Raw genomic sequence first — 23,959 nt, forward strand, 5'->3', positions numbered from 1 at the left:
ACATATTTGTGTTTGCACACGTCTAATTCTCACATGGCACGAGAACATGTTGGACAGACGGATAGTGTGCATACATAAAGAGACAGGCATAGAGACAGACAGACAGACAGACAGACAGTGTACCTCCTGTGTGTGGCTCTTGCAGTCCTTACAGACGGGAGGAGAGCAGTAATGGTGGAAGACCGAGCCGGACAGGTTGTCAATCATCTCTCCCTCCATTGAGTCCTTGATCAGCAGAGACACGCTGTCTAACCACTGCCTCTCCTACACACACACACACACACACACACACACACACACACACACACACACACACACACACACACACACACACACACACACACACACACACACACACACACACACACACACACACACACACACACACACACACACACACACACACAGAGAGAGAGAGAATTCAATCAGTTAGTTCATCTTCAGCTTTTTGATTCTTCATTTTTGTATTTCCTGTCCTCTCCTTCTCTTCTCTTCTTCCATATTAGCAAGAGACGAGGAGATCAAAGGAAAGGGTTTTTACTTTTATTTTATTACATTTTTTGGTCTGACTGTATTTTATTTTAATGTTAAATTATGCTGCATTGTACCGTAGTTAAATTCTGTACCGTTGTGAAAAATAAATATTTGAATTACAAAAAAAAGGGAAGAAGAAAGAAAAAAATAAGCTAAAGAGCCAAGAGAACATGTAGAGAGAGAAGATGAGAGACTGGAGAGAGGATGAATATATAAAATATGCAAAGTCATATAATTTAATTAGTAAACCAATAACATCAGTCTCCCTAAAGCATTGTTTCCTAATAACGTTTTGTGTGCTTGAGCAACAGCCTCCCCCCCTCCCTCTCCCCCCATCATTTGCATTGTCCGTCCACCTGTCTGTCTCAAAGGAAGTTTGTGTCTGTCCTGTTGGCGTATGGTGCCTTTTATAGTCTCCCGGTGTTGTGACGTAATCAGTGCAGCACACACTGAAGATCCAACTGATCATCCTCATCGCCGCCTCCTCCGTTTTCATCCTGTGCTCTCTCACGCCCGCACTCTCATTTCTATATCCACACTTCTCCAACGCTCGCTTTGTACAGCAAACGAGTCCATTTCTCTGTCTTATTCTTCTCACACATTGTCAAATTCTCTCTCTCTCTCGCTCTCTCTCTCTCTCTCTCCCCCATCCTCCTGTTAATGTGCTCCCACACCTCTATTGTGTATGATCACATGAATGATTAAGTCTTGTGTGTGTGTGTGTGTGTGTGTGTGTGTGTGTGTGTGTGTGTGTGTGTGTGTGTGTGTGTGTGTGTGTGTGTGTGTGTGTGTGTGTGTGTGTGTGTGTGTGTGTGTGTGTGTGTGTTTTAACTAACCACTATCTGTTGGAGGCGGTGTGTTATATTTTCATCTGCTGGTGGCAGGCGAGACAAAGGGAAAGAGAGAAAGAAGGGGGGGGGGGGGGGGGGACTGACTTCTTGTGAGGGTAGCAAAGGAGGAGAGGAGGACTTTTTTCAAGATTAATTGCATGTCTTTTTTTAAGATGAATTGCATGTTTCTATAAATAGAGAGCTGATCTGTTTTAAAAGAGAGCCATAATAGAGGAGTGCTTTAAAAAAGAAAAATCTCAAACTCCATTCAGAGACACAGAGGAAGCCCAAAAGTCAATGGCGGAGTCCTGCTGTAAGATTTCACAGAGACAGCGGGCGCCATCGAGCCACGCCAATGCGAAAATGGAAATGATGAAAGGTCGCCCAGGCCTGAACCGAGAGAGCAAATATCGAGTGGTTTGTGGGTGTCTTTTTTTCTATTGAGCAAGTGGTTATTTTTCAAGTTGGAGTCTTATTTATTTTTCGCACTGATTGACAAATCTACACTGAAATGTCAGGAGATTTTACCCTTTCCAATTTCTAGTATATTTTTTCATTCTCCTACTTACGATTAGCAATTTAGACATTGAGTAGACACCCTTATGGAAGTGATTAACAAAGTGCAAGTGGGGTTTGGGGGGAGGGGAGTACTGCGGATGCCGCTTGTTATGATTTGGTTGGTAGTGGCAATGCACAAGATGAATGAGATCACACTGGTTTGCTTTGTCATTGGATCCCAAAAGATGTTTACAGTACTTCACATGTATTACACCAAAAATATCTCACAATAATCCCCAACTCCACTCTAGGCCTGGCTGTCTGTACTTGATTCACTCAAGTCAATATGCCTCCAAAAAGAACATTTAGATCGGATGCTGCAGTGGTTATGACTTTGCATGTGTTGTGACCTGCCAATCACACTGAGCTGCTCCAGTCACTGTCAGTAATGAATCAATGAGTTTGGGAGATCAGGGCATTGCGACACCTGTCATTCAAAGATGCCCGTATCTGTAAAAAGAAAAGTGCATTCGTCAGTGGGGGGACACCTTAAATAATCTTGCATAGGGCCACCTGAGTCTAGAACCGGCATCTCTCTCTCTCTCTCTCTCTCTCTCTCTCTCTCTCTCTCTCTCTCTCTCTCTCTCTCTCTCTCTCTCTTCTGTGAATTTATTCAAAAATAAATCTCATGTTGGCTCATGGCAAGCACAAGCAGTGCCATGTTTTAAAGTTCAAACCACTTGTTTCTTCCTCGGTCTCTCAAGCTCTCCGTGGGCTCCAAAGGGCATGATGTGAGTATAGGTGAGTATAGGTTAAGTGTAGTCAATAACGCCAGACTGAAGCATGCACACGCACAGTCACATTAATTCACAGTCACATTAATTCACATGCATGGATGCCCAGCCCACATGTGCAGTAGGAGTCCACATACCCACGCACACACACACAGACAGTGGTGTAAAGTAACTAAGTACATTTACTTAAGTGCTGTACTTAAATACAGTTTTGAGGTATTTGTACTTTACTTGAGTATTTCCGGTTTTCAGTACTTTTACTTCTACTCCACTACAATCATTTGAAAACTTTAGTTACTAGTTACTTTGCAGATATAAATGATTACATTATAAAACACACATTAATCTACTTTAGCTGTATTTTATACCTAGGCTGATCTACAAGCTAACAACGCGTCGCGATGTTGTACTTTTACTTTTGGTACTTTAAGTATATTTTCATGCCACTACTTTCATACTTTTACTCAATTACATTTTGAATTCCAGACTTTTACTTGTAAGGGTGCCCTCACACCAAAATACCTATGAGAGTGGAATCCGCGTTCCGCCAATGCATTTCAATGAGAAGGGAGCGTATTTAGCAGAAATCCTCTGCTGGCATGAAACCGCTTCACTCTCATTGAAATGCATTGGCGGAACGCGGCTTCCACTCTCATAGGTATTTTGGTGTGAAGGCACCCTAACTATTTCTATATTGCAGTATGATACAGTATTGAGTATTATTACTTTTTCCATCACTGCCCACACACACATGCACAACAATGCGTTGTGAGCTTGTCGATCTTCTATTTTCAAACATTTTAGTACTTTTACATTTGGTAATTTAAGTATATTCTGATGCCATTACTTTTGTACTTTTACTCAAGTACATTTTGAATTCTGGACTTTTACTTAACAGTCAGAGTATTTCTATATTGCAGTATTTTCCCAGCACTGAGCCTAGAGGGCATGTAAAAGGCACACACAGTGAGGGGTCGAGCCTGCAGGCTTATTGATTGACTAAGTCAGGGGTTCCCGCCTGCAGGTTAAGGTGGGGTAAGTGTTGCCAGTGGTTGCTTTGATTTGCTGCCATTCCATCCGTCCCTCTCAGCCAGCGCTGCTCTCGTTCAATGGCACCCTGCTGTGACCCCGAGACCCCTGCAAATCAACTACTGTATGCCCCCCCATAGTCAGGTTCAATACACCATGGAGCAACTGTCTCAACAGCTCTATACTTCAGTAGGGATTAGATAAGGAAAGTGACAAGCTTTTAATCCAAATGAGACGTTTTGAGAAGGCCAGAGACAGAGGTAGTCATCACTTCTCCCATAGACAGGCGAGAAGTGACCCCCCCCCCCCCCCCCCCCACTTATCTTAGCCCCACCCCCTTGTTTCCCCTCTCCTGTATATATGTTATGTCCATGAATTGAATACCAAGGACTTCCAACGTAAAAAAGACTTATTTGGGATGTTCCTTTTAGGCAGGGTGTTTAACTGTACTTGTATTGTACTACATTTCTATTGTATTGACTATACTTGTACTGTTCTCCATTTTTGTCTAATAAAATAATCAATCAAAAAAACCTAGCCCTACAAAATTATCAATAGCAAAAGTGTTGGGGGCAGGTTGGCGCAGTTGGTAGCGCTGTCGCCTCACAGCTAGAAGGTCCTGCGTTTGAATCCCGCCGGGGGACGCTGTGGGCACTGGGGGCGTGTTCTCTCCTCTGCGTCATCAGCGCCCACACCCTAGGTGGGGTTGACAAAAGGGCCTTTCTGTGTGGTGTTTGCATGTTCTCCCCTTGGGTAGATACCCTCACAAAAAAAACATACAGTAATCATGGTCTCAATAATGCCTCCCCCTGGCCAGCCGGGGCGCCTGATGGAGGGGAAAGGAACTGGTTGGAATAATGTGTTACTTCCACACGCTACGTCCATACCGGGGAAATCCCCCCTGTCCGGTGAAAAGAAACAACTTGACTACTCATGCATTGAAGGGTGCATGAGGTCAGTCCATTGTCTCCCCAGGTGCGTCAGAGGGAGAGCCGAGCCCAGGATTACATAGCTTAGGCAATTGGCACTGGGTGAAAAAATGGGTTAACAAATTGTGGGATAAAAAGTTACTGAACTGAGTGAATGAAGTATTCCGGGGGAGGAGGGTGGTGAGGGGGAGACCCTCCTCATTCACCAAACTGGAGCACCATTACTCCAAATGCTCCATTCCAAGGTATTCAATGTTAATGATGACCATGGAATAACCATTTTTTTAATGGACATAACAAATTAACTCCTGAAACATTAAGCTGTTTGAGGAGCAAACAGCATAATGGGGATTGATTAGTGGTGGAAAGTAACTATGTTCTCAAGTACTGTACTTAGAGGTACTTTTGTTTCTACTCCACTACACCTGAGAGACAAATATTGTACTTTGACTACAATTATTTGAAAACGTTTGTTACTAGTTACTTTGTAGATTTGTATTATTATTACAAAACACGCATTTACCACTTCAGCCCTATTTAAACTCTGGCTATTTGAAAATAGACGAGCTACAAGATCACAACGTGTTGCGGCACGTTGTGAGCTTGTAGATCTGCTATTTTCAAAGTATTTTTATACACATTATACCTTGTGAAACGGGACATTCTGCATAACGAGTACTTTTACTTTTGGAACTGTAGCATATATTTTGATGTAAATTGTTTTACTTCAAAGGGCACGGTCACACCGAACTAAAATTCTACCTATGAGGGCGGGTTCTGCCAATGCATTTCGATGGGAATGGCACAGTTTGCTGGCATTTGCGGATTTCTGCAAGAAAACACTCTATTCCCATTGAAATGCATTGGCAGAATCCACCCTCATACTGTAGGTAGAATAAAAGTCCGGTGGGGCTGTGCCCTGAGAGAGTATTTCTGCATTGCAGGGTTGATACGTTTACTTAAGTAAAACATTTGAGTACTTTTTCCCTCCACTGGGATTGATATGTACTGTAGTTTTATCACATAGCTTACCCCGCATGGAATAATAATTGCTATCGGTTCTATTGGACTGATATGGCAGCAGCTGAGCTGAAGCTACAGTAAGGAGCTCAACCTGTAAAACGCTGACACCAAGCACTGTCGTTGCAGAGAGGTGTGTGTGTGTGGTAGAATTCACAGCTAAGGAGGAGAGTAGGAGACACTAGATTTCATCCGGCAGCAAAGGAACCAAAACACAGAGGGGGAAAACATTGACCTTGGACAGTTCACAGAATGTCTGTGTGCTGTAGCACCCATAAGGACAAGCCTGTCAGCAGCATCAGCCAACTCTCCCCCCAACGCTGTTGGGAAATCCCAGTAGGACTAAATAAATAAATGTTTAATGGTGGGATTTATTGTGACCGAATGTCGCAGTTTACCATGAGAAACGTCACAGCTTGTCCGCATCCGTATAGACGTGTACACGTGTCTATGGGTTTGCCGCTCTGACATCATGCTCTGATGTCACTGTGATGTCACACTAACAGAATCCCTTTTATGCCCATATATGGAGTTCCCTGATGTCATCAATATTAATGATGCCCTGTTAGAGAGATCCCTGTGATGCCAGGGGGAACAAATCCCTTTTATGCCCATATATGGAGATATGGAGATCCCTGTGATGCCAGGGGAACGCATCCCTTTTATGCCCATATATGGAGATCCCCTGATGTCCACATCCATAATGTCCACACCCCTACATCTGTGATGCCAGGAGAACAAATCCCTTTTATGCCCATATATGGAGATCCCTGATGTCCACATCACCCTTTAGGGCGAGGACACTTGTCGCCCTGAGGCGTCTTACTAGTAACGTGACTTAATCCAAAGCACTTTACAATGTTACATTCACCCATTCACACACCAATGGAGGAGGAAACCACCAAAGGCCTGCTCATCGGGAGCAGTTGGGGGTCCAGTGTCTTGCTCAAGGACACTTCAACAACAACTCAGGGGGAGCTGGGAATCGAGTCGGGAACCTTCCGGGAATCGGAAGGAAGGTTCCCCCATCGGCTGCCCCTCTACCTCCTGAGCCACTGCCGGCCCACAGGAGAACCATTTTGTACTTAATCTATTTATTAACGTATTAAGTGAGACTGCGTCTCTGTGAATAAATAAGGCGTATGTGAAAAGACAAATTATTCATCATGATATGCCAACTCTCGGTTGGACAGCCTCAGGCAACAGCGGATGCTAATCTAGATACCGTACACAGTAGCCTATAAACAAACATATGTGTATAATGTATTTATATATTAGTCACAAACACGCGTGCCAACTGCATTGGATCACCGTGATTATTGTGGCGCAGTTGTTTGTCGGCTAATCAGGAGGAAGTTTAAAAAAGGCGCACATACGGAACAACAGAAGAAAATAATCTTCGTCCTCTCTCTCCTCTCTCTCTCTCTACTCCTCCCTCTTGTTAAAAATACCAGCAGGCTGACAGACAATGAGCTATAAGCACAATGAGACAGTGGCTGAGCCGGCCACCCACACGCCATCTCTCTCTGTCCTCTGTGCCAGCACTTGCTGCTCTCTCTCTCTCTCTCTCTCTCTCTCTCTCTCTCTCTCTCTCTCTCTCTCTCTCTCTCTCTCTCTCTCTCTCTCTCTCTCTCTCTCTCTCTCTCTCGACTCTGCACCGCAATGGCTCTATTACTCCATAGTTTGGCTCCTTTACATACATCCTGTACTGTACATTAGGGCCTCAACAATCGATTATTTGATGTAGTAGGAGGAAGGCACAGGAGCAAACACGGACTGTTTAAGCCTTTTTTTTATTTCTTTACAGGGTGCAGGCAAAAGTGACAACGTTTCGATGTCAATACATCTTCGTCAGGTCATAGCATGGAGTGTCTACAAAAATCAATTATTTTATATTTATTGATTTTGTGATGATAATAATAGAGAAATATGTTTTTTAAATATATATTATGCTATTTCCGATATCGATAATGAAAATTCCCCCAAACAAATTATTTTATTGAAATTGATCATTGTTCATAATCTATTTAATCAATTAGTTTGATTAACTGTTGCACGTCTACCATACATGATCTCTGTCAACACCCTTGGGATAAAAAGTAAAAGTCAGTCTGACTGACTGACTTTTACTTGACTGTCAGTCACTCTATCAGTCACAAATCCGGTTAATCCGCTCAGGTCAGGTGACTCTCAAACACGCACAGCACTGGCCCACAATGTATTTTTAAAGCGAACACTTGTAACTCAAATTTTGCTTCTGGAGGTCCTTGGAACAAAGTATTTTGAGATGGGGGTCCTTGACGAAATACATATCATTTTGGGGGTCCTTGACATGAAAAAGTTTGAGCACCAATGACATAGAAACATTTTCAACAAACCTTAGAAGGATTAGAAGACACTTATAGAATCGGGTCAAAATGTTCACATTTTCATGATTTTTCAAAAATAGTAGATCTACAAGCTCGCAAAGCGGCACTCAGTGCCGTGCTGCAAGCTGGTAGATCCGCTCCGCTCCAACATGTCTTCCCCTCTCACCTGATGGGGTTAATTCTGCTCTCATTTTCTTTCTCGTCACTTCTCCCTCTCCCGTCACTATAGCCATCTCTTTACATGGAGTTCCTGATCTGTTTGTCTTTTCAACCTCTCTCCTCGGTTTGCTTTTTTCCTTCTCTATTCTCTCTATCTATATCTTTCTCCATCTCTCTCTCTATCTCTCTTTTTCTCTCCATCTCCTAATCTCGTCCACCAAAGTAAATTGCATCCTCACCAGCCAGCAGGCTTGCTTCTATAAATACTTGTTCAGATGTGCAGGTGCCATAATTGTGTGTGTGGCGTGCACGCAAGCGTTCCTGTGAGTGTGCGTGTGCGTGGGTGGGTGTGCGTGTGTGTGGGTGGGTGAATTTAGCCTGCAGCAATCAGGGGAGCCAGCCCTGTCAGGGCCCTGTCCCTGCCACTGTCACCGCCACTGTCAGAGGACAAATGATGGGTCTTCATTTTGAGAGTGTCAGGGAATGTGCAGCCAAGTAACCATCAACAGCGTCTATTGCCAGAAACAGTGTGTCCAGTGTGTCTGGATGTGGAACTGTTGCACAAGCCTGTTTCATCATTCCAAAGCACTTTTGTAGGTCTGTTAAACAGACAGATTGTTGCAGTCCCGCCACAAAGAATCACGACCACTTTGAGCTGTTAAGTTGGATTGAGAGTTCAACGGTGAAGGACATGTTTGTGAGCAGATTTGAAACCATGAGCCTAAAATACACCATGCCGGCAAACCGCGGGGGTTCCGATCGTCAGCGGTAGTCTGTTTCGTTGGGTGTATTTTGGGCTGTAGTCGAGGAGGAGAAAATAAATACATATCAGTTCCTGGCCATCACCTGTTGGTCAACGTACAGCCAATCAGATTACAGTAAGGGGAAGGAGTGGGATGCTGTGCATTTTCAAAACACATGGCAAACTTTATCCTTTTTGCGGCTGATACAGTTATCATTATTTCATTTTGGAATGGAAGAGGAGAGTGTGGTATTATCTAATATTTCTGAATGGGCCAACTGCGACAAAAAAAAGAGAGTTATGTCAAGGTTGTGATTGTGTTGAGAAATACAAGAGGCGTGCATCTGTTCAGGTAAGTTTATATCCTTGTTAGTTGTGGTGAATAACGTAATGCTAACGATTAGGAGACCAATCTGCACAGTGTGGACAGTCCATCAGACCCGTGCTGCTGTGAACTGCAGTGTTGTTGCAGTCTATTTAAAGCACAGGATAAAGTGAGGGAGTTTGCCACACACATCTGAATCATTTGAACTGTAGTGTGATGATATGATGACGGCAGTCAAGCACATGGCAGAGCCCTTTTAAAAGCCATTTAGACCTACTGTAACCGCAAATCTGTGTTACTTTAGATTTGAACCACTTTAACCATTATTTTATGCTTTAACTATTAAAAAATAGCAGATATCAGATTTCAATAGTTGAAGCATTAAATAAATCTAGGCCCAAATCTGCATGGAGTTGAAAATGACTGAACAGGGTTTAAGTGGTTAAGCTCTTAGGTCTTTGCTCTGTTACAGTATTCATTCAGCATCTTCCGTTATTCTCATCACGTTGCTTTGTTGTTTGCTACACAAAGCTTGAGTAACTCTATCCTAACTTTCATGTAACACAGTGTTCCGCTCTATACGGTAGATAGACTGCGAAAATAATGATAGATGCCCAATCCGTGCTTTGACTCTTTTATAAGGACAGATTGCAGAGGATGTGCATGATTGCAAACTATTACAACTATTACAGGGAGTATTGAAGTTGATTCTGGCGGCCGCAAAACCCTCAAGGAGCCGTACCAGATAGCACGGCAAATACATTTGGCTGCACAGACTCCCATGGGACAGAGCAGGTGAGATATTGGATAGAAAAAGGATTTTGCAGGCAGATGGATAATCTGAATGAACCATTAAATGTTTGCTGACCAACATTTATTTATTTTTGTCATAAATGACAGATATCCATGATCCCCAATATTCATGTTTGATTGCATGGAATCCTCCATTACAAACCTGAAATGATTCTATTTCCTTTCTCGCACTGGCTGTGCCCGGGGATCAAGACTTATCCACTTTAAATCCTGCGCTTACTTGACCGGATCCCCAAGTGCTCTATATGCTAGGCTCCCTCCTGTCCTCTAAATATCTCCACAATACATATATTTGCTGATCTACAAGCTATAGTAGGTCGGCTATTTTCAAATTTCAGTCCCAGAATAAGGTGCAAGCGGTTATCCGACCTGCACTGCGAAAACAGCAAAGCTGAGTCCGGGCCGGGGGTGCCGCACCAAATTCTGGCTCAAACCTTTTCATGTGAAGGACCCCCAAAATTATATGGATTTGGCCACGGACCCCCATCTCAAAATATATAGTTCCAGGGACCCCCCAGAAGCAAAATTTGAGTTACAAATGTCTGCTTAAAAATACATATATTCAAAGATTTGCTCACATTTTCACGACTTTTCAAAAATAGCAGATCTGTGAGCGTGTATATCTGCTATTTTTCACTAGCTAAAGTATAAAATAATTACGGCCCTCCACCTTGGGCCCTAGTAACTCAGTACCACTCGCCTCCCCCCCCCCCCACTCCCCCCATCCCCCTTGTGACGCCCCTGCCCACGCTCACCTGAGCTGGAGAGTACAGCCTCCGTCGATTATGATGCCTCTGGCCCTCGTGCCCTCCTCCTCCTCCTCCTCCTCCTCCTCCTCCTCCACCTCCTCCTCCTCCTCCTGCTCCTGCACCTGCTCTTCTGGTTGGTGGCGGCGTCACCCCAACAACCCCGGCCCCGCCACTCCCTGCAAGGCCGACACCAACACTGCCTAGGGATGGGACGATCATCGGTATCATTCATTGTGATAAAGAAACGCTCACAATAATCGTATCTCAGAGATTTAAATTCATTGTGAGATTGTCCTCTGTCATACACTAAGTTGAATTAGCTTTTGCATAGCATTTGGTATATGCTCTTATTTCACTCCGTCTACACAAAACCATTTGCCAAAAATAGCAGATCTGCAAGCTCCTGTAGATCGGCTATTTTTGGGCAAAGGTTGCTCCCAGGATAGGGATGCCGGGGCATCACGATAATGTTATTAATCGCAATTATTATGTTTTGCCACAGTTAAGCCTGTCACAATTATTACGTAATCGTCTGATCGCAATTATTTGACATAATCGCAATTATTTTGTCATAATCGTTATTGCGACCGTTAGGGAGCAGTTTACTATGAAAACCTCCACCGGCCGTCCGTCCGTCCGTCCGTCCGTCACGTTTTGTGACCATCAACAAACGTCACACCTTTGTTGATGTTTAAATCGAAGAGTCTTGGTCAAATACTTCTGTTGGTTTCTGCACTGATCATTTATACAATTCAGCTGTGTTTGCTCGTGTCATCATGATGAGGTCATAAATCAGCCATGCCCAAATATAGATTTTACGGGTTTACATGCTTACTCAGTTATTCGTTATGTGAAAGTCCTATGACGTCTATGATATCTGACATCATCAATTCATCATACATACATTCCCTTTTATGCCCATAAATGGAGATCCCCTCTGTAGAACCAGCCACTGACATCACTGTAATGTCAGGGGAACCAAATCCCTTTTATGCCCATATATGGAGATCCCTGTGATGCCAGGGAACCAAATCCCTTTTATGCCCATATATGGAGATATGGAGATCCCCGTGTTGCCAGGGTAACCAAATCCATTTTATGCCCATATATGGAGATCCCTGTGATGCCAGGGGAACCAAGTCCCTTTTACGCCCATATATGGAGATCCCTTATGTCATCAATATTAAGCCCATATCTGTGAATATCTTTGGGTACCAGATGTCTCCATATATGGTTAAATGGTCCGATATACATCACTGGCCAGAAGACCAAGAAATGGTGCAACCTCGCCCTTTGCTTTTCTCCCTTAGGCATCTTACTGGTGGAGATAAGCGACCAACGGTCGCTTATCTCCCGATTAGGGAGTCTTACTGGTAATCATTTCCCTGTTGACAAATGTTCATATAGTTTCAAACATTTTCAAAAATAGTGGAAATAGCAGATCTACAAGCTCACAACGTGTCGCGACGCGTTGTGAGCTTGTAGATCGGCTATTTCCACTATCAATGTTCTTTTTTTAAGTATAAAGTTGTCAAAATGTGTCAGTGATTTCTTTGTATATTGAGGTTATGTGTCATATCTGCCATGTGCAACTTCAAAGCCTACCAGCCAAACAGAATTGTCATTGTCAACTACAAAAACACAATTAAATCGTTAATGGCAAATATTTGAGCAACAATTAATCGTCATGTAAAATGTCATAATCGTGACAGCCCTAGCCACAGTAATCGTGACATGTGTCATCCATAATAATCACGCCATCCCTACCGCCGCCTCCCAGGCCCGCGGCCACGGCCGAGGCCCCGGCGATGGCCCCGATGCCTCCCAGCATGCAGCAGAGCTGGCCGCCCTGGGCCAGCTCCAGCTCGATCTCGGCGTCCATCTCGGCGTCCTCCGCCGCCTCCTTGTTGGAGTCGTCCAGGTGTTTCATGAGCACCGCCACCACCACGTTGATCAGCACGAACTGGGCGGTGAGCACGAACGACACAAAGTACATGGGCGAGATGAACTGCAGGCCCGCGCTGCAGCCGTAGGCGCTGGGCGGGTGCCCTGAGACCGGGGGGCACTCCCTCAGCGTGTCCTGTTATGGGGGAGGGGGAAGACAAGGCGGCAGGGACGTGCAGAGAATGTTAGAGAGGCAGGGGCTGAAATTTCTAAAAAGGGCCTTTTGGCCTATTGAAAATAGCCGACCTCCAAGCTCATTTTCGGTACTTCATAACACACTAAACTACGGTAAGCATAAAAAAGGCAATACTGGAGTATGAATATGTGGTGTGGATTTCTGGACAGTGAGGGCAGTTCTTTCAACATAGGATGCTGCATTCAAGTTCAGGAGAGTTTGGACAAGGCAATTCTCTTGAATGCTGCCTTAGGGTATGGCATGTAAAGGGGGGCATTTGCATTTCTTTCACCATAGTAAAAACTGCATTCCTGGTCTGGAGAGGGCACTTTTTACAGATGGATAAAAGGGCAGGGGCTGAAGCCCCTTTCAATGTCTACTGTATGTGTGCACATGCCTGCAAGGCGGGTGGTTTGATAGAAGCCAGGAAGATCGAGTCGGAATGAAGGTTCGGGGAAAGCAGGGAACAGATATGTGGATGGAGAGAAAATGGACGAGAGTGGAAAAAGGCGGATGTAGAAAGTATTTGGATGGAGAGAAAGAGTGTTTTTAAAAACTGTAGAATTAAAGCAATCCAATAAGTACTATACCCAAGTATGCCCAAAAAAGTGACTTATTGAAGAGTGACATGCACAGCGGATGAGAACTATCCTCTTCACAGTCAATGGCTCTTGGCACAATCACACTCAAATGCAATGCAGAGAAGGTCTAATACGGGATTTAATACTGATATATTTAAAGATGTATTATTACATGAAGAACAGGAAGATGTGTTTACCTTCATGATTCCATTCCAGTTGTCACCGGTGGACACCTGGAAGAGGGTGAGGAAGGCCATGCCAAAGTTCTCAAAGGTGGCGTGGCGACTCATGCCCTCACATGGGTAGTCTGCATTACACACTGAGAGAGGGAGCAAGCAAATAAAAAGCTTTGTTCGAAAGATGCCTCAATGTTAAAAAGCGTGGCATGTGGCGCGCTGTGAGCTTGTAGATCTGCTATTTTCAAACATTTTGTACTTTTACTTTTGTTGTTTTAAGTATATTTTGAAGCCAATTCTTTTGTACTTTTCTCAAGTACATTGAGGGTATGGTCACACCAAACTACCTATGAGAGTCAATGCATTTCAAGAATGGAACGGTTTCCTGCCAGTAGAGGATTTCTAAAAAAAACGAGAAAAAAAAACACTCCATTCTCATCGAAATGCATTGTCAGAATCGGGAATCCACTCTCATAGGTACTTTGGTGTGACTGTATCCTAACAGAGTATTTCTACATTGCAGTATTGATACTTTTACTTAAGTAAAACGTTTGAGTACTTTTTTCCACCACCGTCCATATGCATAACAATGCAATTTTATTCTTTTGAAATATGTTCTTTCTCATTAGGACAGTGTAATGATCATTAGACTCAGAACAATAACCCACTTATCTCGCAGACTCTCTCCCCAGATAGAGTTCAGAGTTTAAATGAATGTAGAATTAAGTGCAGGATGTACTGTAACTTGAATACAGATGTGAGGGGACTTCATTTAATTGACTACATATTTTATAATATTTTATTTTAAAATAAAAATCCTCTTACACTGATCACTGCTAGTGTGCCAGTGATCATACTCCCTTGTGCCAACGTTGGCAGCACCCGTAAGGTTGGCCTACCCCTGCCCTATATCATTTGTTGCACAACATAGCATTGCATCATGGTGTGACGTGACGTGTTGTGTTGTCCATGGTCCATGATGCCATGTCCATGCCTCAAACAACAATTGATTTATACCAGGGGTCTTCAACAGGGTCCTCAGAGTTACTACAGGGGGGCCTTTGTGTGATATGATCTTGTTTTTTACGTTAACCCCTTGAACACTAGCATCCCTATTCTGAGTGGAAACATTAGCCAAAAATAGCAGATCTAAGCTTGTAGATCTGCTATTTTTGGCAAAGAGGTTTGTAAAGGGATAAGAAGAGCAGACTAAAGTATTTGAAATGGTTAAATGTCTGAAAATACACATTACTCCAACATGATGACAGTGCTGTCAAACAAGTCTACGCTGTCTAAGAAATCTATGAACATTTTTAATCTGCAACACAATTTTATACAATATATAGAGGGGGTCCCTGCTTCATCTGTCTCTCAGCTAAGGGGTCCTTGGCCTGAAAACATTGAAGACTCCTGATTTATTCTGATATGATGTTCGAAGCTGGAGTTGCTGACTGCTTCTTTATCAAATTTATCACATAATAATTTTCTATTCTATTTTTTCTAGTCAGCATCCTGTCAACTGTTTGTACCTCTTGCAGATTGAAAACAAAAGCTTGTTGACATTCATGTGTGGCTTAGCTAGTTAATAAGTAATAACTAATAACTGTTTCTCTGCCGGTTTCCCAGGGCAACGGTTGTGAAGAGGAAGTTCACAAAGCTTGGAACGTTCATTAACGGTGAGCTTTGTTTCAGGCGTGAAACCACCTAGGCTTAGGCTTTGTTCAAACTGCAGGCACATCCAATTTGTTTCTCAAATACAGCCGTTACGACTGACTGTCCACGCTGTCATTTGCAAGAGATCAGATCAGATTTCTGTATCCAGACGTCGTCGACCTTTCGGTATTGATTCCTGTGGTAATAACGTAAAGTAAAGAGACAAAGGTGTGAGTTATGCTCAACTTTCACTTGGTGGGTGGAGAGGCTGTGAGGTAATCAGAAGGTCATCAGTTCTGGTGTGCATGTTGAAGTGTCCCTCAGCAAAACACTTAACCCCTAACAGCTCCCTCCTGAGTGCTTATCATGGCCATCTCACAGGATTAATAAAGGTCTACCTTTAGACTCTGTCACAAGACGCTCGCTGTAATTAGATCTACAGCACAAGCCCATGTGTCACATAATCAGCCAGCATAATAGTACAAGCTCACAACGCATTTCATCGCCGCACATTTTGAGCTTGTAGATCAGCTATTTTAGACAAGTGACACTGTTGTTATAAAGTATGGTTATGGCTGAGTCATAATGACATGAGCATTAAGTCAGAGGTCGCGTTGCGAGGCGTTGTGAGCCAATCTACGAGGCGTTGTGAGCGAGGCGAGGCGTTGTGAGCGAGGCGAGGCGTTGTGAGCGAGGCGAGGCGTTGTGAGCTATTTTCACAATTTCTGCCTCTAATATTTGACAATTTGGCCATTGTTCAATCTGTCATTTTAGATGTATTAAATTGTCCCTTTAGAAATGTGCAGATACCCTCTATACACTTAAAATGTTCTGTTGGTTTGTTTACTGTGTTGAGTGAAAAAACAATGTTGCACATTAAGTTAATCATCTAGGGGCCGCCCCAAAATAATGTGGGGACCCCCCAAGGGGGTCCTGACCCACAGGTTGAGAACCATTGCTCTATACCAAAATCAGCCTATGTTCCAGGCTAAACAAAGCCTAAGGCCACATTCTCATAATATAATTCGGTTTAGTCGTGCGAATGGGAGGGGTGAAGTTGCCACATTCTTGCATATTTAATTGATACGTTTGTGCTCACACTGCACTTTGTCATCCGAAACAATGAATTGCTGAGTCCACGTCTGTCCACGGGACATGTAGCCTATGTATCCAAGCTGCATAATAATGCCTCCTCCATCTCCCTATGTTTATTAATTCTTCAAGTTCAACTCCCAGGACCCCCGTGGCACAGGCGTTAGCCTATTTATCTGCGGTCGGAAACGGGCGATCAAAAAATAAAACCAGCAGCGGCCGGAGGGACTCGCAAAATCTACCAGCAATAAAGGAGACAGCAAATACTTTAGCAAGATATGAATATCTACGAAGAGGAGAACGTCAACCTGTCTCTCTCTCTCTCTCTCTCTCTCTCTCTCTCTCTCTCTCTCTCTCTCTCTCTCTCTCTCTCTCTCTCTCTCTCTCTCTCTCTCTGCCCCTCCCTGGCTCCTCTCTATCTGCGCTCCGCGCGTAAAGCGTCTCCATTTGGACATGATTTGGCACAGAGAGCAAGAGAGAGAGAGAGCGAGAGAGAGAGAGAGCGCGCTCTATATAGCCTACCACAATGTTTCATTGTATTTGAGATGGATGGATTCACACCAACAGTGAAGCGTTTGCTGTAGCGAATCGAAAACCACAGTCTTTTTGTGGATTTGCATTCGTTTCTTTGATTCGAAAAAGAATACGGATGCGTCTTCACACATGCCCAAACGTTGTTGCGACCGTCAGGTCGCAGTTTAGTATCAAAACCTCCACCGGCCATCCGTCCGTCGGTCACACGTCACACGTCACACCTTTGCCCTGCTCATATCTCCGCATCAGTATGACATCACACTGCTTGGTGTGTGCCGTCAGGGTCATTTGTGTACGGTGTGATGTCATACTGATGTCAGCAGTGTGATGTCATACTGATGTCAGCAGCTATGTCTCTATATATGGAGTTATATGTTGTTCGTGTCCAAATATGGGGCTTGTGAGGTCAGACTTAGTGAGATTCGTCGGTTATCTCCATATATGGAGGGAGAACCAGCTTATGAGCCGATGAGTTGTGTCAGAGTCGAGATCCTGCTTGCATCTAATCTGTTGGTAGATAATGCCGGTCTTATATAAGGGTCATTTGTGTACGGTGTGATGTCATACTGATGTCAGCAGTGTGATGTCATACTGATGTCAGCAGCTATGTCTCTATATATGGAGTTATATGTTGTTCGTGTCCAAATATGGGGCTTGTGAGGTCAGACTTAGTGAGATTCGTCGGTTATCTCCATATATGGAGGGAGAACCAGCTTATGAGCCGATGAGTTGTGTCAGAGTCGAGATCCTGCTTGCATCTAATCTGTTGGTAGATAATGCCGGTCTTATATAAGGGTCATTTGTGTACGGTGTGATGTCATACTGATGTCAGCAGTGTGATGTCATACTGATGTCAGCAGCTATGTCTCTATATATGGAGTTATATGTTGTTCGTGTCCAAATATGGGGCTTGTGAGGTCAGACTTAGTGAGATTCGTCGGTTATCTCCATATATGGAGGGATGTGTTGGTTATCTCCATATCTGGAGATTCAACCTTCAACGATTTTGACATCTTGTTACTAATCTGTCGGTAGATAATGCCGGTCTTATATAAGGGTCATTTGTGTACGGTGTGATGTCATACTGATGTCAGCAGTGTGACAGGAGATAAGCGACCAACGGTCGCTTATCTCCCGATTAGGGAGTCTTACTGGTGTATTTTCCGAAAATACGTTACAGGATTTGTTTTAATCGCAATAAAACGTGCCTGTGTGAATGCCGCCTAACAGTTGCGTATTTGAGCTGTGTGTAGGGTGGACTGTGGACAGACGTACCCATCTCTCCAAACAGCTCCACTCCCAGAGCAGCATAGATGAAGAACAGCAGCATGAAGAGCAGGCCCAGGTTCCCCACCTGTCAGTCAAACACACGCAAACGGCCAATCACATATCAGCATCAGGTCACATGCATAATGAGGTCATACAGTCACATCACATCATCAATAATAAAGACAAAGCTTTGCAGACCTTAGTTGGATTATCAAAACAAATGTTTAATGATCCTGTGCACTGAAAACCAAGTGGTTCTCAAACCTTTTCTAAAGAAGGACCCTTATATTGTATTTGGCTGCAGACCTCCAACTGAAAATGTTTTGTGCCAGGGACCCCCAGAGGAGAAGAATTTGTTAGACGATTCCTAAACTATTCTGTTAACATTTTTTGAGATGTTTCCAAATGTTTTCAGAAATAGCAGATGTACAAGCTGTGAACTTGTAGATCGGCTATTTGAATACCCAAACGATACACGGATAAAATAATTGCGATGCTATCTATGTTAACTCCCTTTTTGCTAGGGACCTCCTGGAACCCTCCAAAGACCCCTGGTGGTCCCCGGACCCCAATTTGAGAACCAATGCTGTAAAATGAACCGTGTAAATTAACCGGACTGCTTCAATTGATTTAAATGAAAGTTGAAACCTGTGTCGACCCTTTCCGACCTGTCTCCCTGCTTTCAGGAGCTGGAGGTGGTCGTATAGCACAGTGGTTCTCAACCTTTTTAGGCTGCAACCCCCAAAATAATCATATTTTCACTGGGGACCCCCCTACCCTGATGAGCACTAAGAGTTGAGGCATTACATTTTTTGTATAACACGGTTCTATTGGTGATAGCAGATCTACGTACATTCTCACAACGCCTGGTCTATTTTCACAATTTCTACACTAATATTTGACAATTTGGCCAATGTTTAATTTGCCATTTTAGAGGTATTAAATAGTCCTTAAATTGTCACTTTAGAAATGTGCATATACACTTAAACTTTATTTTGGTGTGTTTACTGTTGAGTGAGAAAAGAACATTGCACATTAAAGTTAATCATCTGGGGACCCCCCAAAATAAGAGAACCACTGGTATAGCATAGGGTTTTGGCTGAGGAATACAGTATGGTAATGGCTAGGTCAGACACACCCTGTGTTTGGAAGATGCATTTGTGTGTTGCCACAAGTAGGCAGATGTGAGACAGTGATTGCATTGGTCCTATGGGATATGTTGCTACTTTTTTGCTACTAGACTGAATGTTCAAATTAAGCTGCAAGGAGGCTATAGGGGTCGGTGAGGTAGATTAGTTTGGGATCAGCAGTCTAGATAGAGGCGGGGACTCCCACTTTAAATGTAAATTCTCTCTTTACGCCAGAGTACTGGAGTCTATCACACAAGCTCCCAGGTCTGTCTGATGCTTGAGATCCCGCATCTCCACGGAAATGTTTTACGTTTTGCGCCCCTCATACGCTTAACAATTTACAGGTTCTGCTAAAGTGCAATTTCCTTGCACCTGTTGTAACTGATGTACTTTTATATTATGTTTGTATAGACCTATGTCCTGCAGCCACTGACGCTGCAGGATTGGTGATGAGTATGTAGTACTCATTCATAAATACCAGCTCAATGAGCCTGTGCAGGACTCTAAATGTTTGTGACAAATGGCCCATAGGGTGATTTATCAGTCGCTGTTCTCTGACACTGCAGAGTTGGGACGATAATCGTTATTGTCGTTTATCGTGATAAAAAAACAATAATCAATAATCGTATTGTGGACGTTTGAATTTATCGTGAAATTATCCTCGGCCAGGCATGCACTGGGATCTATTTTTATTTAACGAGCTGTATTATCCGGTACCATTTAAACCCTCTAATTGGCAAGACGGACCTGGAAATAACTCTACTTCTTTTTTTCCACTCTCTACCAAATCTCTTTGCCAAATAATAGACGCGTGTGAGCTTGTAGAGCTGCTATTTTTTGGCAAAATGTTCCGCCCTGGATGTTGGGGATATTTTGATTATCGCGATAATATCGCAATAATCGTGACATGAAATGTTCATATCGTCCCATCCCTAGCATCTACTCGACAGCACAGTCTGTGCAGCTCACAGGTTTGTTTATTTTTTGACAGCTTATGATTAAGCTCAAACTAAAGCCTCTGGGTGGTTATATTTTCTTCCTTTGCAGTTTGATGAGCAAACTCTCAGGTGCAAGCACATGTATGCTCGCACGCAGACAGACATGGGCACACACACACACACACACACACGCGCACGCATCTGGAGGGGAGGTCGCCATCATCAATCAGCGACTGATGGCCCAGTCACGGGCGGGACCTCCACACCGGCACTCGCCCCGGCTACACAAGACCAGCCGAGAGTCCTCTGTGCACAGACACAGTTCTGTCTTGGTGGGTTTCCGACTCAGATCATCCGCAGCCCTGAGCAGGGACATGTTAGAGAGGCAGGGGCTGACATTTCTAAAAGGGCCTTTTGGTGAAAATATCGAAAATAGCAGACCTCCAAGCTCACAACGCGTCGCAGCGCGAGACGTTGTGAGCTTGGAGGTTGGCTATTTTCGGTGTTTGATACCACACTGAACGAAGCATAATCAAGTCAATACTGGAGATGTTGCGTAACGGCATGGATTTCTACACAAAGAGGGCAATTCTTTCAGCACAAGATGCTGCATTCAAGTTCATAAGAGTTTGTTATGAATGCTGACTTCAGGTATGGCATGGAAAGAGGGCATTTGCATTTCTTTCACCATAGAAAAAACTGGATTCATGGTCTGGAGAGGGCACCTTTTACAGATGGATAAAAGGGCAGGGGCTCAAGCCCCCTTTGATGTCTATGTGTGCACGTGCCTGGCCCTGAGCCTGCATTGGTAGTGTCGTCCCCTCCTCAGCCAAGCACATGCACCAAGGATGCAAGGAGCACACTTTTCCTTTGTTGAGTGTCTCCCACGAGGCAAGAACACTTCCATTCCCCGAATTCAGGTCACACACACACAGTGGCTTGGGTCTTTGATGAGAGGATTCTTTTGGCTTTGGTCTCTGATGCTTGACTTTTCTGCTCACATCCTGCAATTCCCTCTCCATCTGCATTCCTTTAGATTTGCTCCCTATAGGTTCAGTGGTTGCTGTGGGGATGGCAGGTTGTGGTATTTGGTACTAGAGGTGGGTGGCTTTTAAAAGGCCTTCTTGGAGCTCAGCTGCTGGTTCTCTTCTCCCCGAGAAACATTGTGGTTGACGCTGCAGCCTTCACCGCACAACATTGCGATCACGCACATCTCCACTCACGCACACAGCTACACTGCTGATCATACTGGCTAGTGGCTATCCGTGCCACTGTTAATTTAAGTTATTTTGTTATTCCTTTTAATTAATGCCTAATTAGTTGATTGATTTGGTTGTGCTTCTCCCTCTGTTGTCAGACCGGTTTGCATCAAGCCCAACATCAACTAGAAAATTCTGGAAATTTGTGGTTGCACTGACGCGAGTCGCGAGGAATCCACTGGGAAGTGATATATACCTGTATTGTGATGTCAAGTGAAGCTTGACCAAAAGTTTCACTTTTCTGTTTTGCAAAGGTTAACAAAAAGCAGGTTCACTTTGCTGGCAAAAGATGCTCTGACCTAGAACAAGTGCCACACTAATAACAAAATGTATGGTGTTCTGGGCTTTTTATTAAATCACAGCAATACAGTCCTCCTCCTCCTCCTCCTCCTTCAAACATGGATAAACCTGCCACCCATTACACGCACATTACAGGAAAACTCAAGTCGCTCCCTACAATTCCAAACATGTAGCCAACCATGTGACAACTCAAGGCTTTCACGGCCTGTGATAGGCCTGTAAAATAGGTAAAGGACTCCCTGGGGCATAATAGAAGGCACTGAGCAGAACATCATTAGCTAAGTCACCTCACGGCGCGCGCAATGGGGCCAGAGGGAATCCAATTCAACAGTTCCACAGTATGCTCTTGGAACATGCCACTGTGGAATACCATTAGGTAGGCAAATAAACCTGAATGTTTGAAGCGCGCAGAGAGAGAGAGAGAGAGAGAGAGAGAGAGAGAGAGAGAGAGAGAGAGAGAGAGAACCTTGGGGGGACTAGGTATAACTGCAGGGGATGGGGGTGTGACAGAGAAGAAAAAAGATGGGAGGGATGGGTGGATGTACAGAGAGAGGGAGGTGTGTGTGTGTGTGTGTGTGTGTGTGTGTGTGTGTGTGTGTGTGTGTGTGTGTGTGTGTGTGTGTGTGTGTGTGTGTGTGTGTGTGTGTGTGAGAGAGAGAGAGAGAGAGAATAAGAGAGTGAGAGACTGAGCGAGAGAAAGAGAGAGAGAGAGAGAGAGAGAGACAGAGAGACAGAGAGAGAGAGAGCTCAAGTGCAGAATGGATAGCCGGAGGAGCTTCCGAGGTGACTGTTCCAAATGTGCATATTAACATTTCCCAGCAGACACTGAGACCCATGGCTTTGCCAGAAGCACTTTGCGGCATTATGGCTTAAGCCTGCCTAGTATCCACTGTCTTTTGATCTGTGGAGCAGGGACAATGAGTGTACACCTCGGCAATGAGGGTGGAAAGGCGTTTTGGTGCTGAGAAACTAACAAAAGAGGTGATCTGCCATGCAGTCATTGGAACTGCAACTAGGCAACAGAAGCATCTTGAAAATAGACTGATTTCACTTTGGTCGCCATAGTGAAATGAGACTGCATGTCTGATGCGTGCGCTCTGAACACCTTAGTTGAGTATGCATACTCAATGTTCCTCCCTGTAATTATATACAGTATTTTGAAAACTATTTAAGCATTCAACTAGATCTAGATGTGATAATAAATTGATCGAAGTGTTTTAATCAATCTATAAGCTCACATAGATATATTAAAACACTTGTAGATCGATGTATCGTGGTGCGACGCTTTAGTGTACATCTGCTATTTTTGCAAAACAAGGGATATCGCCCTTTACGCCTCACCCCCATAATATAACAATTTCACGTTATATGGGACAGAGAAAAATCATGATGCTTTGATTATAAATGCAGAATCGTTTTAGCTCGATTTTGTAGTTACTTTCTTTTCATTTGGACTTTAAAAAGAGAAAAGTGCAGGATTGATCTTGTGACATTTGAAAGTTTGTCATTTTGCAATGTAATGTGTGACAGCTCACAATTTTTCTGACACTTCAAAGGACAACTTTTGTCACATTGAAGACACTGAGTCATGGGCCTCAGCCAAGACAATTTCTCAAACTAACACAAGAAAGAACCAAAAAGAGATCTTATTCAGTCTGCCAGAGTGATAGAACCAAGTACAGAAAAGAAAAGAAGTGGAAGTGGATGAAAAGAGTTCTCAATGATTTGAGGCACTGTTGTCGCGGGGGAGAGCTGTTGCAGCTCTACTTTAATATTACCTGAGAGAGAGAGAGTGTGTGTGTGTGTGTGTGTGTGTGTGTGTGTGTGTGTGTGTGCGTGTGCGTGCGTGTGTGCAGGGGCGTCACACCAAATTCTGGGCCCTGGGTACCAGGATTCACTGCGGGCCCCCCATGAATGTTAACTATTGAAAAATAGCAGATATACAAGCTCACAGCGCGGCACCGAGTGCCGCGCTGCGAGCTTGTAGATCTGCTATTTTTGAAAAGTCGTGAAAATGTGTGCCAAGAAACCTATGTTTTCATGTCAGTGATGCTCAAACTTTTTTCATGTGAAGGACCCCCCATCTCAAAATATTTAGTTCCAGGGACCCCCCAGAA

The 23,959-nt window shown here is 43.9% G+C and overlaps 1 protein-coding gene across 1 annotated transcript in view; it reads right to left on the bottom strand.

Annotated features, from left to right (window-relative positions):
- LOC308282166 (voltage-dependent T-type calcium channel subunit alpha-1I-like) overlaps positions 1 to 23,959 on the bottom strand; it is a gene marked incomplete at its 3' end in the record, with an annotated part of 234,626 nt that overhangs the window by 18,327 nt on the left and 192,340 nt on the right. The window contains exons 30-34 of the mRNA XM_080722510.1: positions 18,222 to 18,300; positions 13,689 to 13,810; positions 12,559 to 12,871; positions 10,798 to 10,916; positions 124 to 264 (exon numbers count right to left, since the gene is read on the bottom strand). Of these exons, the coding sequence (XP_080578636.1) occupies positions 124 to 264; positions 10,798 to 10,916; positions 12,559 to 12,871; positions 13,689 to 13,810; positions 18,222 to 18,300 (774 nt within the window). The remainder of the gene's footprint in view (positions 1 to 123; positions 265 to 10,797; positions 10,917 to 12,558; positions 12,872 to 13,688; positions 13,811 to 18,221; positions 18,301 to 23,959) is intronic.

The sequence above is a fragment of the Nannobrachium achirus genome, assembly GCF_963921795.1.
Source record: "Nannobrachium achirus genome assembly, chromosome: 3".
Classification (NCBI taxonomy): Eukaryota; Metazoa; Chordata; class Actinopteri; order Myctophiformes; family Myctophidae; genus Nannobrachium; species Nannobrachium achirus.